This window comes from Accipiter gentilis, chromosome 5 (genome assembly GCF_929443795.1).
Source record: "Accipiter gentilis chromosome 5, bAccGen1.1, whole genome shotgun sequence".
Classification (NCBI taxonomy): domain Eukaryota; kingdom Metazoa; phylum Chordata; class Aves; order Accipitriformes; family Accipitridae; genus Astur; species Astur gentilis.
The window spans coordinates 41185261-41200456 of record NC_064884.1 but is presented as its reverse complement, the minus strand read 5'-3'; the positions used below and the strand labels follow the sequence as shown (position 1 = coordinate 41200456).

General features: G+C 40.6%; 1 protein-coding gene across 3 annotated transcripts in view; it reads left to right on the top strand.

Moving 5' to 3' along the window:
- NSF (N-ethylmaleimide sensitive factor, vesicle fusing ATPase) overlaps positions 1–15196 on the top strand; it is an 83825-nt gene that overhangs the window by 49603 nt on the left and 19026 nt on the right. For all 3 annotated transcript variants that reach the window (XM_049800174.1, XM_049800175.1, XM_049800173.1), the window contains exons 12-17: positions 4184–4371; positions 10005–10100; positions 10678–10834; positions 11974–12107; positions 13336–13402; positions 13597–13676. In XM_049800174.1, coding sequence (XP_049656131.1) covers positions 4184–4371; positions 10005–10100; positions 10678–10834; positions 11974–12107; positions 13336–13402; positions 13597–13676 — 722 coding nt within the window. The remainder of the gene's footprint in view (positions 1–4183; positions 4372–10004; positions 10101–10677; positions 10835–11973; positions 12108–13335; positions 13403–13596; positions 13677–15196) is intronic.

Here is a 15196-nt window from a genome sequence, read left to right as displayed (position 1 = left end):
TAAAAGTGGGCTGAAGAGCTCTGTTAGCCATTTATTCTAGTGAACTGGAAAAGAATGCTATCTGTCAGTAACTTAAAAGGGACTTTTGTAATTGTACGCATCTGCCTGACACCAATGCAGATTAAATAATGGAATATCTGATAATGTAGGATTTATTAAGAAATTAAGCCCAGACCATCTTAGATTAATGAAAACAAGTCTCTGACTTTGCATTTGAGATCAAAAGTTTGATCAGTAAAGATCATGGTGGAGTCTAAAGGGTAAGTAGGTTGTGGTGCTCAGTTCTGAGGTTAACAATTCACAGAACAAAGTTTGAATAGAGAATAGCCTGGAACTGATTAAAAGCTTAATGATCCTGTCTTGTAGTGAGAAACTCAAATTGGTTAAGATCTGTGTTTAATGTAGAGATTGAATATGCAGTTTCAGATGTGTAGTTTGGAAGAGTGTGTAAAACGTTTTCCCCTAACCTTCCACAGACATACAAATGTCACAAAATATTTTCTGTGTTCTGAGCTAGGCACTGACTATTGTAAAGGTAAAAATTCCCAAACTGTAGTAATTCACAGAAAAGGAACAGGTAAGGCCATGAGTATTATGTTTTGTTTCCTTTCAGTTGCAGAAAATTAGATGAAAATGTCCATATAACACTAAAAATCATATGATATCATACTAGAGTGGCAGGCAAAATTGTAATTGTCAATGCCGGTCTGAACTGCAGGGAAACTCTTGAAATCTGATCTAGCAATGTAATCTTAAGAGCTTGCTAGGGATTTTTTCTCTTATCCTTAAAGGGTAATGTCACTCTTTGAAAGACCCAGAAACAGGAAGGAGTTTTTTGATAGCTGAAAGGGAAAGATTTTAGGTAAGAGAAGGAATGATGAAGTGAAGCTGATGACTACTGAGGCAGCTGCGGAGGTAACCCGGGCAGGGAGCTGATGCTAATGCTCCAGAGTTAATGCTGTCCTTGAGTACTGCAGGAAACAGTTTATATCAGGCATTACTGTGCATGTAGCTCATGCAAGATGTGAGGACTAGAGAGACAACTAGAGCACTAGCTGGGGTTTAAAAACTTGTGGCACAGACAGCATGGATGGTTTAAAATGTGCCAGAGACTGAAGAGACTAAGACATTTGTTAGATGCAGGAAAAAATACTGAAAGAGACTTGTGCCTATTCCTGGTATAATCCACAAAAAAAGGAAAATTGGAAGTGTATAGAAGTGTATAGCAGTACATAGAGAATTATTAGAAGTCAGGCTGATGAATAGCAATGAGAGAGAATTAGCATTGGCAAAAACTGTAGCCAGATACAGTCTTTAGAAATTAACACAACTACAAGGAATTGAAGGAAAGACTCAATAAAGAAAGTGTACTTTAGTGATAAAGAAGTGTAGCCACAATGACAGTTGCCTTTGAACAATCTCATACTTGAAGACACATGCCTAATAGCAACTGTTATTAGTAAACACAGGTGAGATTGCTTGTATTGCAGGTGTAGTACCTGCATCTTTAGTTGACAAAAAATAATTAAATTAAATTCCAAGGACTGAGCAATGCATCCCTAGAATAAATTATCAGCTGATAAGGACTGAACACTGCTGGGGACTATGCACATTTTAAAATGTCTTTTCACATACCCTCAGCACAAATACTAATCAGTGCAAATTATCAGATCCTTGTAATAAAAGCTGTGAAGGTCGGCTGGAAAGTGAGCTAAACGGCAGCATGGTTTTACCAAGATGATGATGTACCAGACTGACTTGTTATGCTTTCTTTTAAGAAAAGGCTTTTCTGTATCTTCAATTGTATGCATTTCAGAAGGGACTTGCTAAGGTGCAAACTGGGAAATTATCACCTCAATTGGAGAAAATGAAAATTTTATGAGAATAGTATGGGCCAGGTGAAGACTGAAGTCAAGACCCTGAATTTTAGGGGAGTGAAGTTTCAGTTGATTAACTAATTAGTGGATAGGACCCCCTGGGAGACTGCCCTGAGGGATAGAGGAGCAGAACAGAGCTGGCAGCTCTTTAAGGACATTTTTCTTAGCACGCAAGAACTCTTGAGTCGCACATATAAGAAACTGGGCAAGGAAGGCAGGAGACCAGCATTGCTCAGTAAGGACCTCCTGGTCAAACTAAAGCATAAGAAGGAAATGCATGGGCAGTGGAACTAAAGACACGTATCCTAGGAAAAATATAGGGACACTGCCTGATGTGTAGGGTTGGGATCAGGAGGACTAAGGCACAGTTGGAGCTGAATTTGGCAAGGGATGTGAAGAATAGTAAGAAGGGCTTCTAAAGGTATGTTGGCCAGGAAAGGAAGATTAAAGAAAATGTACACCCCTATCCCCTTCTGATAGATAAGACAGGAGAACTAGGGGCAACTGGCACAGAGAAGGCTGAGGTATTCAACAATTTTTTCCCCTCAGTTTTCACTGATAATCACTCTTCTCATCTCTCAAGTCCCTGAACCTCAAGGCAGGACTGGGAAATTGAAATCCCTCCCATCGTGAGAGAAGATCAGTTTTGGGACCACTGAGGAACCTGAACATACACAAGACCATGGGACCCAATAAGATTCATCCTATGGTCCTGAGGGAATTAGCTGATGTAGTCACTGAGCTATTCTCCATCATATTTTAAAAGTCATGGCAGTCAGGCAAAGTCCACAGTGACTGGAGAAAAGGGAATGTCGCACGTATTTTAAAAAAGAGTAATAAGGTGTACCCTGAGAACTACTGATCAGTTATCCTCACCTCAGTGCCCAATAAGATCATGAAACAGATCCTCCTGGAAGATATATTGAAACACGTGGAAGACAGGGAGGCAATTAGAGACTACCAACATGGCTTCACAAAGGCCAAATTGTGCCTGACTAATCTAGTGGCCTTCTATGGTGGAGTGACTGTGTTACTGGATAAGGGATGAGCTACTTTTGTAGGGCCTTTGATAAGGTGCCCCACAACATTCTTGCCACTAAATTGGAGAGATAAGAGTTTGATGGATGGACCATTACATTAGGTGGATAAGGAATTGGCTGGATGGCCGTGTCCAAAGAGTTACAGTCAATGGCTCAATATCAGGGCAGTCCCCAACATCAGCACAGACTGGGGGATAGATGGACTGAGAGCAGCTCTGTGGAGAAGGACTTGGGGATACTGGTGGTTGAAAAATTGGACATGAGCCAGCAATGTGGGCTTATAGTCCAGAAAGCCAATCATGTCCTGGGCTGCATCAAAAGAAGTGTGGCCAGCAGGTCAAGGAAGGTGATTCTCCCCCTCTGTTCCACTCTTGTGAGATCCCCCAGGGCAATGCACCCAGCTCTGGGGTCTTCAGCACAAGAAAGACATGGACCTGTTAGAGTGGCTCCAGAGGAGGCACAGAAATGGTCAGAAGGCTGCAATACCTCTCCTGTGAACAGAGCCTGAGAGAGTTTGGGTTGTTCAGCCCAGAGAAGAGAAGGCTCCAGGGAGGCCTTCCTGCGCCTGTTCACTACTTAAAGGAAGCTTATAAGAATGACAGAGAAAGACTTTACTAGGGCCTGTCGTGAGAGGACAAGGGACAATGGTTTTAAATTGAAAGAGGGCAGGTTTAGATTGAATATAAGGAAGAAATGTTTTACGATAAGGGTAGTGAGGCACTGGACCAGGTTGCCCAGAGAAGCTGTGGATGCCCCATCATTGGAAGTGTTCAAAGTCAGGTTGGACAGGGCTTTGAGCAACCTGATTTAGTGGCAGATGTCTCCGCCCATGGCAGTGGGGGGGTGGATTAGATCTTTAAAGTTCCCTTCCAACCCAAACTATTCTTTGGTTTTATGGTTCTGTGATAATTGCAAGGTGGGAATTGGGTTTAGAGATGCCAAGGGACTGACCAGATTGCCTTTGTCTAAAGTGAATTCCTGGTGTGGAAGCCTAAGAGCAACCAACTTGAAGCACCCCAAGGAAAGAAACTAAACCTTATGCTTTTTCTCTCTAGTTTGGTGGTGATGCTAATCAGTTTGCCAAGGGCAATTAGTGTAATTGAATGTTCTCAAACAAAAAGCATTGTCAAGTATTCTACTTATAAGAATGAATTGCTCATGGTGAGAAAGAGCCTTTGGAATTAGGACCACTGAGGAGAGGGGAAGGCTTTGCTGTAGTTGCTGTGCCGAGGCACTGATTGACATGCTTTCTGTTTAAAATCTCAGGCTTGCCAGACGAGAAAGGTCGATTTCAGATTCTTCATATCCACACAGTACGGATGCGGGAACACCAGCTGCTGGCTGAAGATGTGGACATTGCAGAACTGGCAGTTGAGACTAAAAACTTCAGTGGTGCGGAATTAGAAGGTTTAGTTCGAGCTGCTCAGTCTACTGCTATGAACAGACACATTAAGGTCAGTCCTGTCATCTCTCACTGTGGCAAAAAAGGGAAGATCATTACATTTGGAATCTTTTCTTGAATGTTTACTTTCAAAGGGGTAATGGCATCTCAGCATATTTTAGGAGATGAAATTCAAATGGACACCACCTTTTCACTGTGCTTTTACATGGTTCTGAATTACCTCTTCCATCTCCTGACCTCCAAGTTGCTCTTGCATAGCTCAGTGGGAATGGAAAGTGATTGTTTGTAAATGTATTTTGATAAAAACTGAAAGGAAGGTCTTGAGCTCAGTTTATGGATTGGAGCCAGGAGACAAGAGCTGGAATTGAGAACAGCCAGTCATATGGGAGGGATCTCTGCTGGAGCCTGTGCAGCTCACTATATTCATAAATGATCTGCAAAGAGAGGAGAGAAGTGAGATTGCAAACTCACAGCTGTTTTGTGGCCATAAAGATGAAGGCCACCTATGGAAAACTGCAGAAGGCATTTGAAATAATGCAGGTGCACAAGATGTAGTCAGTGAATTTAAGTGTACATTGGGGGGACAAAATTCAAAAAGATATAGGCAGTGATAGGGACTGACCTGACCATTATTTGGGGTCGAGTTCTTAGAGTTATAATGATCTTGAAATATCAGCTCAGTCCTTATCAGTGAAAAAAGCAAGTGCAACATTAGAATTTACTAGAAGAGATATGCAGAGCAAAAGTAAGGCTGTGATTATGTCATGGATAAAATTCCTGGTATATTGAATCTGTGCAGTCCTGGGAAACCCACCTTGGAAAGGTTATGGTAGAACTAGGATTTGGAAAGGCAGCTGGGAAGCTCAGAGGTGTAGGAGGGTTTTCACTGGAAGAATGGTTAGACTAGGATTTCTCAGCCTGAAAAAAATACGGTGAAGGGTTATGAAAAGTATGTGAAAACATGCGTACTGGAATCAGTGAATGGGGAATGACTGTTTATTCTTTCCTAATACAAGAACTCAGAGAACAGCAAACGATACCACCCATGGCCATGATCAAAGCAAAGAAAAGGAGATGTGCATTGTGTAAAGAAGTATTTAAGCTGTGGAAAGAATCGTTTGTTCCAAGATGTTGCTGATGCTAAAATCTTGGTTGAATTCAGAAGGGACTTGTACAACATCTTCCATTTCAAATAAAAACTCACTTGACAGTCTCAGTGACCATAGAGACTTGTAATGTTCTTGGCTCCCTCCATCTAGAGGAACATTGCCTTGTTTTCCCAATGTTTCCTGATTATGGGAGGTCAGTGTATCTTTAACTAGAGGGGAGTTAAGGACCATGAAATGTCAGGTTATATTAATCCAGATGCAAAACACAGTATTCGATGGTGTTGAAATATAAGATGATTAGTTTGTGAAGAAGGAGGCTGAAAGGCACAGCCCCTTTGCTCTAGTGGCCAAGAACTGGTGTGAATTACTGCAGAGAAAAGGCTTTGATATCAATTCCACAGCACTGGTGTATTTTAAGTAAAAAGTCTGTTCAGCCTTGAATATGAGGAAAGCAAATCATGCTTTCATTTAAGCGAGAGAAATCATTTTGTTGCTTAGACATTTGTATCTCTTGGGAGCTCTCTTTTTAAAGGAAAAATGGCTCTTCCTACTAATTTTTCTTGTATAGCCATAATACTTGAAAAGTTATTAATTGTTTCCTACAGTAAAAACCTGCAAACATCAACAGTTTCTCATTCTCTTGTGTTCTGTCTCAAAAAAACTCAGCACCTCTGGAGGTATTTTCATCCTTTTGCAGGCAAAACATTTTCCTTAAATAATTAATTTTGCTCATAGTTAATGTTTTTTCAATGCTTGAATTTGGGGTGAGTTTGGGGACCATTAGTGTTTTGATATATTTGCTGTTGTGCCAAAATGTCACAGTGGGAGAAGAGAAAATGGTAATGCATAAATGCAAAAGAGCAGTCCCCTCCTTTAGGTTGGTATGTGATTGACATCTTAATAATATATGTATGTATATTCCAAATGCGAAGCAGCCATGCTTTGTTTTTCTTTTCAAACACTTTGACGTAGTATTTTTGGATAATCTTATTGTTTATTCTGAAGATGTCTTCAGCCAAATGATGCACTAAGGTATTTTATTCTCTCCTACAAGTACTGCAAAATTTAAAATATACATCATAGGCCTGACCTAGTTTTCAGAAGCACCTACAAGAAGCAAGAGCACACATTGAAAATCAAGGGGCATTATTATTCTGAATCATTTAAACTCTTCTGATAATCTCTCAAAGTTGTGTGTGTGTTAAAAATTAAAATGTATAACTCAATAAAGGCTAGGAAAGAAAGAACTCCCCCTGTTTTTAAGTTTACAAACAACTTCAGGAATATATTAAGTGTTTCAAGTACCTTCACTTCCCTCTGCAAAGTAGAAGAGTGATCAACTCAAAGTACAGACTAAGATCCACTAGATTGATACATTTGGCATCCTGTATTTCTACTTGGTGGGTGTTTTTGTGAGAAGGGACTCTTTCATTTCAGCCATCCTCTGGTTATAATCATTTGTTTGGCACAATGTTATTGGCCAGTCTGGGTTCCTGAGGTTGCTGTTTAGAGGCTGCATGTGCTACTCTACAAGACAGGCATAATGTGATTATTTTTATTATTATTTTTTTCTTCCCATGCTCAAGTGTACTCCTTGTTCTTGTAGATCATCCTGGTCAGAAGAGGATGTCTCAGACATGTCTTTGAGGGTTAAAGTTATTTGACTCGTCCATCACCTTGGTCTTAAGCAAAGGTGATAGAGGTTGCTATGCCTTCCAAGAAACCCTTTAAAATCCCAACCTTTTACTTCCTGAGCTATCAGATCAGGTAGGGCTACTATGCTCTCAGGTAGAAGCAGCTGGTGTAGTAAGACTTGGGTAATTTTAAATGAAAATTATATTTGTTTTGGAATCTAGAGAAATTTGTTATGGTATAATTGGGAAATTCAGAAATGATCAAAAGTCTTTCAAGGCTGCACTTTAGTGGAAAAGAATGAAGATCTTTTGCCTTCTCTCTATGCTACTTACAAAATAGGTTTCTGCCTTACCACTTAACAGATTAATTGCTTTTCACAGATCAGCTTCTGCCCCCTCTTTTAACTAATCCTTTTTCTGATATATCGAACTCCACTCAGGATCCTCAGCAGACTGTAATCATAGGATTAGTATGCAATAGCCAGGTTTTGTATGCCATTGAGTGGAAAAGGTGAGCATTGGACATTGTCCACCTGGATTTCTCCAATGCTTTTGATGTGTTTTTTCACAACCTCCTCCTAGAGAGACTGATGTGTAATGGTCTAGACAAGTGGTGGGTGGGGAACTGACTGACAGCCTGCACCCAGAGGGTGGTGGTAAATAGCTCCTTTTCAAACTGGCAACCTGTCACAAGTGGGGTCCCCCAGGGATCGATATTGGGCCCAATGCTGTTTAATTTCTTCGTAAGTGATCCGGATGATGGGATCAAGTGTACCCTGATAAGTTTGCTGATCATACCAAACTGAGTGGGGAAGTAGACACTTTGGAAGGGAGGACCACCCTGAAGGAAGACCTGGATAGGCGGGAAGAGTGGGCTAACAAGAACCTTACGAAGTTCAGCAAGGACAAGTGTAAGGTCTTGCACGTGGGAAAACATAATCCAGGAGTGCAGCACAGGCTGGGATCTACCTGGCTTGGAGCAGCTCTGTGGAAAGGAACCTGGGGGTCCTGGTGCACAACAAGCTCAATGTGGGTGAACAGTGTGCTGCTGTGGCAAAAAAAGCCAACAGGATTCTGGGTTGCATCAATAAGGGCATCACCAGCAGAGATAAAGAAGTCATTATCCCACTCCACTCAGTGCTTGTCAGGCCACACCTGGAATACTGTGTTCAGTTTCGGTCCCCGGTATGTAAAAAAAGCTGTGGACAGGCTGGAGAGGGTCCAGAGAAGGGCCACAAAGATGATCAAAGGACTGGGAAGCCTGCCATATGAGGAAAGGCTGAGAGAACTGGGTTTGTTCAGCCTTGATAAAAGAAGGCTTAGGGAATACCTTCGCACCGTGTTCCAGTATTTAAAGGGTGGCTACAAAGAAGGTGGAGACTCCCTTTTTACAAGGAGTCACATGGAAAAGATGAGGGGTAATTGTTATAGGTTACTCCCGGGGAGATTCCAACTGGGCACAAGGAAGATTTTTCACAATGAGAACAATCAGCCATCGGAATAATCTCCCCAGGGTAGTGGTGGATTCCCCAACATTGGACACTTTTAAAATTCGGCTGGACAGGGTGCTGGGCCATCTTGTCTAGATGTGGCTTTTGCCAAGAAAGGTTGGACCAGATGATCCTTGTGGGTCCCTTCCAACCTGGTATTCTATGATTCCATGATTAAATCAATTTAATTCCTGGTTGCTGCCTGATGCAATCAATGTACTAGCAGGTCTACAAATAATCCTAGTAAATGGAGCCGCTCCATATTGTGGAGCTGCAGCTATACTCAGTAATACATCTACAGCTGGCTTTGAAGTCTACAGACATCTGAATAAAGTCTTCAGCTTTAAAGGCTACTCTCAAGTTGTTTTCAAGAATTAAAAACTTCTGTTGGCTCCAGAGTGAGCAGCTTTGGGCCACCTCCTAGTGGTATGTCTAGTTGTGATTGAGAAATTATTTACAAGAGAAGATTGCAGTAGTGCTGTCTCTACTGTGTGTTTGCTTCCAGTCTTTAGCTTTTAAGTGTTGCTGGACAGTTTGGGAATGGCAGAAGGGAAAAAGGTGATGCTTTTCATATAGAAAGGAGTCCACTCTGAGCTGAGCTAACTGCAGGTTATTTATTCCAAGTAATACTGATAGTGCTGCCCTGGGAAGATTCACGGCTTTCATAGAACTGAAGCAAATGAAGACAAAGCAGAAAGAAAACTAGTATTTACCAATCCCCTTAAAGACTTTCTTGTATGGAGAGGAAAGTGCATGGTTTGAATAGAAGGCTAAAACCCTGTGAAATAGAGGTGTATGAATAACTCTTATTTTTGGCTTAGTTGCCAAAGATGATGTGAACTAGATTCAGAGTTGGGTTAAACCAAACTTTAATTTGTCTTTCTGAAAAAAGTCATGCAATGAATCAGGCTTCCCCTTCCCATGCAGCACCCAGAAAGCATAATGAAGATTTTTTTCTACAGCCTCTAAATGGAAAGAGTAGTTCCCTACTCTAAAGGGAACTTACATAACTCCAGTAACTTTTAGAAATTTAAACTTAGGTGAGATAAGTCCCACACTGGGCACCAGTCTGAGCCTCACTGATATTTGGTTTATGTAGTCAAGGTAGTACAGCAGCAGGGATGGTGCAGATCTTCCATCTTGTTCTTAGCTGGGGTGGCTTCTCTGAAATGTGAGGTCATGGCCATACTCTTCACTTCAGCTTTTCACCCAGTGGAATGGAGCAACTGTTACTTAATGACTTTGTGGGGCTGGCATATGATCTTGTTCTGTGAAGGTGATGATTGCTCCAGTGGTATCCAGCATATGTCCAACAAATGTCCTGTTAAGAAGCATTTTTCTTATTGACACAGACCAGCTACAGGGTTGGATCTGTGGATGGAAGTTGGAAGGGGATGGAAGGGGTTGTATGCGGTGCTGCTGTGCTTCAGTGTCTTTTATTGCCTTTATTAGGCCAGCAACAAAGTGGAAGTGGATATGGAGAAGGCAGAGAGCTTGCGTGTGACAAGAGGAGACTTCTTTGCATCATTGGAGAATGATATCAAACCAGTAAGTAGGCATTATGTAACTCCTGTAATAGTCACCCAGTACGGTTAATGACATGAGATAGCAACTTCCTTCTGGGATCAGACATGCAGTGGTGCACCATGGGCTGACATACTGTGTCCTGTGTTGTAGGAATTAAAGTAGGGAGCCTCCTTCTGCCTGCATTGCTAAGGCTCTGTTTTGTACCTTCTGTTGCATGCAAGAATCATAAAAATGAATAGAACAAATAAAAAGAGCAACTTGGAATTTCTTCTTGTTTGTTGTATGTACATTCTGCATTTTAGGCTACTTCAGTTAATGGATGACAGCTTTAATATGGACTGTAGTAAGAGGTTTAAGCCTTGTTTTTGAGAACCGTCTTTAAATGGTGTGGGTTCAGAACCCATTGGCCACTTGCACTGATCAGAATTTGTTTTGAGGGTATATGTCACCAATGGGTCTTCCAGTACTGACTATCTCACTTAAGCATTTTCCAGATTCTTGGTCCTGGTCACTTTGGTGTTGTTTAATTGTTTCTCATGTTTTTCTGATGTAATGCAAAATTTCTCGCTAAAATACATGTTCCCCTCTGTTAATACAGGCATTTGGAACCAACCAGGAAGACTATGCAAGCTACATCATGAATGGTATTATTAAGTGGGGTGATCCAGTAACAAGGGTATTGGATGATGGGGAGCTGCTTGTTCAACAAACTAAGAACAGCGACCGCACTCCCTTGGTTAGCGTTCTTCTAGAAGGTAAATTTAAGAAAAAAAATATATAAAAAACTCCAAGTGAGTTCTGTAAACTATTCCTATCAGTTACCAAGTGGTCATCTGTTACATCCTGCAACTGTACATAAAAGTAACACATGGGGGCAAAACCAGAATTGCTCTCTTTCAGTTTACTTGGGTGAAATTGCTTTAGATATTAAAACTGGCTTCTCAGCCTGAGAGAAATCCTGTTCTTGGAACAATGGAGAAGTGAATGTACCCAGTTAACCTAAATGTGGGTGCTATACAGTGTGAACATCTCTAGCTGAGTTAGTTGTCTAAATTCTCTTTGAAGTCATGGGAGAGCTCATCAGTGTAACTAGCCGAGTTCACACAACAGTTTGGCCACATTTAGATGTCTGCTGTTAGAGGTGGATTGCCCTCTGTCCAGACTGTTACTGACTATGAAGAGTCTAGGAAACTAGTTCAAATATCTATGTTACAGATATTGGAATAGAATTTATTATATAGTGCCTCCCTCTTTCTTTTCCTGAAGTAAAAAATCTGGATTACCAGTATTGCTTTTAGCAGTCTGTAGCTTTGAAATTAACCTTGAATAGATTACTTGAATAATTCTGTGTGCTTGTGGCCAACATATCGCTTGTATGCAATACCTTCTTGCACTCCAAATTGATTTGTATTGGGTGTACAGATTAAGAAGTGTCTTTTGTCTGTTAGAATTATTCTGGTGTGAATTCAGGCAAATAACATGTTGTCTTTGACAATATTTACCTGGCATTCATGCTGTTGACTAGTTTGCCACAGTACCTGCAGAAATCATATTTAGAAGGGGCATAAACATAGTTCAAGAAGTTTCTCCAAAATACAAACACATGCTAACTTTGGTACAGTGGCCAGTCCTACAAAATGTGTAACGTCCTCTTTTGTGTTGGTTTCATGGCAAATCAGTCTGCATGTGCTCAAATACTTGCATTAATTTCCTTTACCTGGAGGACTGGATTGCACTAGGAGTTAGTGTGTTGCTTCTGCAAGTAGAAGAAAAGGTCAATTCAAAATGCAGATACCTCTGAATGAGATTATAAACATGCTTAAAATATCATCTGTGCTGAGCCTTACCAGAGGTGTTTTCTCTGTTTTTTTCATTATGTTTATCCTTTATTCAGGTCCCCCCCACAGTGGGAAGACTGCTTTAGCAGCAAAAATAGCAGAAGAATCCAACTTTCCCTTTATCAAGATCTGTTCTCCTGATAAGATGATTGGATTTTCTGAAACGGCCAAGTGTCAAGCTATGAAGAAGGTACTTATGCATCCTACTCTTTTGCTTGATTACAATTCAATTCTATGTTCTCTAGTGAATGGAAAAGTGAATTACCCTAGTGGCTGTGTTTTCTGCTCTCTGTAGGTCCTAAATTCCTGTGCATATATTTATAAAGTTGAATGAATGTTTTTGTGGCACTGACACAAAGTGACTCAGGGAAAATTTCAAGGCTCTGTCCCAATTGGGTCTGATATGTAGTCATGACTAACAGTGGAATGAAACACCTGATCTGTAATGAGCAAGTCTGGAGCTTCATCTGCAAATGTGAAGGCAGAGGGGCTTAGGGTTGCACTTGGAACGAATAGATCCTGCCTGAATGAGACTAGGAACAGTTTTGAGGTGGTAATGTTTAGTTAAACAAGAGTTTTAACAGCTTGGGGAGCAGGGGGAATGCAAACAAGTTGAACATCTTAAATCATTTCAAGTAGCTAGGTTGAAGGAAGGAGATTTCATTTACTGAAGCAAGCCAGCACTTATTCCTCTAGCTGAATGATACTGAATGAACCATATAAGTGAAATGTTACTCTAAGATCAGTTTGTTGCAGGATTGCATAGTTTCTAAGAGAAGCAATGTATTCATAGCTGGAAGCCCCGTTTGTAATTTAGATTCAAAAAGGAGCTTTTTGGACTTCACTTGAATCAGCATATGCTGGAGATAGGCCTGCAGTACCACTGATGTCCTTAGTGCTACTTATTGTTTAAATCCAAGGCTTTGCAGGACACTGGTTTGCTGCTCTATAAAGGGTGATGGGGAGGCTCAATCTATACCTGAGTAGGTCTGTTCTCCCTGCAATATGCTGTTGTGAAAAGCAGCCAATATCCAGCCTGGGTAGAAAAGCTTCATAATTGCCTTACAATTGTGGGGGATTTGTGTGTGTGTTGTTATATTATCAGTATTGCTCCAGCTCCAAAAAACAGAGGAGTAGTGCTCTATTTTAATCCATTGTTTACAATTAAATGCAGGGCAGCTGCCTTTTTTGCAAAGTGTATGGGGTAAATGAAGAAAACTGAGCTCTGAATTTGTTGAGATGGTTATGTTTTATTAAGTGCAGGTAGAGTCTAGTCTCTTGGTACTTATCGTCTTCATTCTTTGTTTATTCGTCTGAATACTGCTGTGTTTAGCTAAAAACACGTCAACAGGTCCTATCATGACTATTGTAGTTTTGCTGCTGAGATTTAACAATGAGTCATTTTGCTGTTTTTTTAGATCTTTGATGACGCATACAAGTCCCAACTCAGCTGTGTTGTCGTGGACGACATTGAGAGACTTCTAGGTAAGTTAGGATGCTGAGAGAGACCTATGTTGTCTGCTGTGCAGAAATATTGAAGTATTTGCAGTATTGAAATACTGCAAACTGGAAATGATCTGGAACCATTTACTTCAGGAACCTTGAACTTTTTTTTATACAGTGAAGTGGCTTAAATGTGTATCTGCTTAGTGGGCATTAAAATGCATTTTTCATTTCAGATTATGTCCCAATTGGACCACGGTTCTCTAATCTGGTCTTGCAAGCCCTTCTTGTACTGCTAAAGAAGGCCCCCCCTCAGGTAAGAAAGTAATCGAGGGGTGGGATGCCCTATTCCTATAAAATTTTGACAGTGGAGAGCTTTGTGTCTTGCTGATAGCTGCTGTGCTGCCAGTGGTATTAGTGCTATTGTCTCCAATTCAGTCAAGTTAATCCTAGCCTGCTGCTGTTCATTCAGTTAGACATTTCTAGGATAACCTCAAAGGATTCAGCTTTAATTATCTAATTACTTAAGGCTGAATCTTCTGCAGTTAGCCATAAAAATACTGACTAAGGAAACAAGTTTAACCTTCATCATGTAAAACGTAAACGTGCAAGCTGTCTACTTTCTGATTAACTAAGGAACTGTTTAGTCCAAATCAATCCCTGGCTCAACCATGTACTCCCTCCTTATTTAGAAATCAATTTGTAAGTAATGTATGATTGTGGATGTCAGGGTTTTAATTTGTTCTTAAATTGAAATTATCAGGTGTTAATTATGATGGGTGAGGAAAGCTTAAGATCTTACATCTTGTGCTGATCCTGTGTATTTGCACTTTCTGACTTGATGAGATTTAAGAACATCACAAATGATAACATATCTGAAGCTTGTGCTGAATGAGACAAGCAGGCAGGGACTCTTCTTTTTTGGTTGCCATTTTTCCTGTTCACTGGAATTCTGCTCTGTGCGTGACAGTATCTGCACGAATAAATAACATGCAGGAAAACCTTGAAAGTTAGTGTCAGGAAAAAAGCAGAGAAGCACAGCCTGGATGAAGTAATTTTTTTTTGTAATTTTTAATATCCTGGAAACAGTAACATATGTAAGCATTGCTTTCATTAGAGAGTTTGGTAAAAAGACCTTTCAAATATAGAACTTTGAACTAAATTGTGATGCCACAGGCCCTGAAGTTCCCTTTGTGACTGTCAACCTGGGAGAAAAAAGATTTTTCCCACTGAGCTTTCTATGCCATGTGAAGTCTCTAATATAAAACTTGGATTCCGTTATCACATACATTGGAACGGGAAGATTGCCTGCACGCAACAGCATAACCATTTTTGATTGTCATAATCTCATGTAATCATTGACCCATTGCTGGTTTTTCCCACAGTACCAGGAAATGATTGTTCCCATAAATCAATAGGAGAAGACAGAACTTGATTTGGTTCAGTTGTCAAAGGAACTTAAAATATTAAAGCGTTCATTTTATCATTGCATCCTCTGAATGTGTTTTGCTGCTTAGATGCACTTTTGTCAGCACTCGAGTCTCCCTGAAAGCAGGATGCAGGGCTTGAAGCTCTCAGATATTTGCCAAGTTTATGCATGTTGCTAGAGATTTGTACTTTGCAATGTTTGAAATGCCCTTGAGGCTGGAAGACTTGGGGTTGACAGCCAATATTACGGTGACTTAAGCCATAAATTGTTGGAGGGTAGAGAGAGAGTTTTCTGAGGAAATGTCACTGTTTGATTGATGATGAGGGTTTTTTCTTTTTTTTTTCTTTTTTTTTAAGTGTCCACTGTTGGCTACTGTGGAAGTTAGGACATTGGATTAGACGGACCCT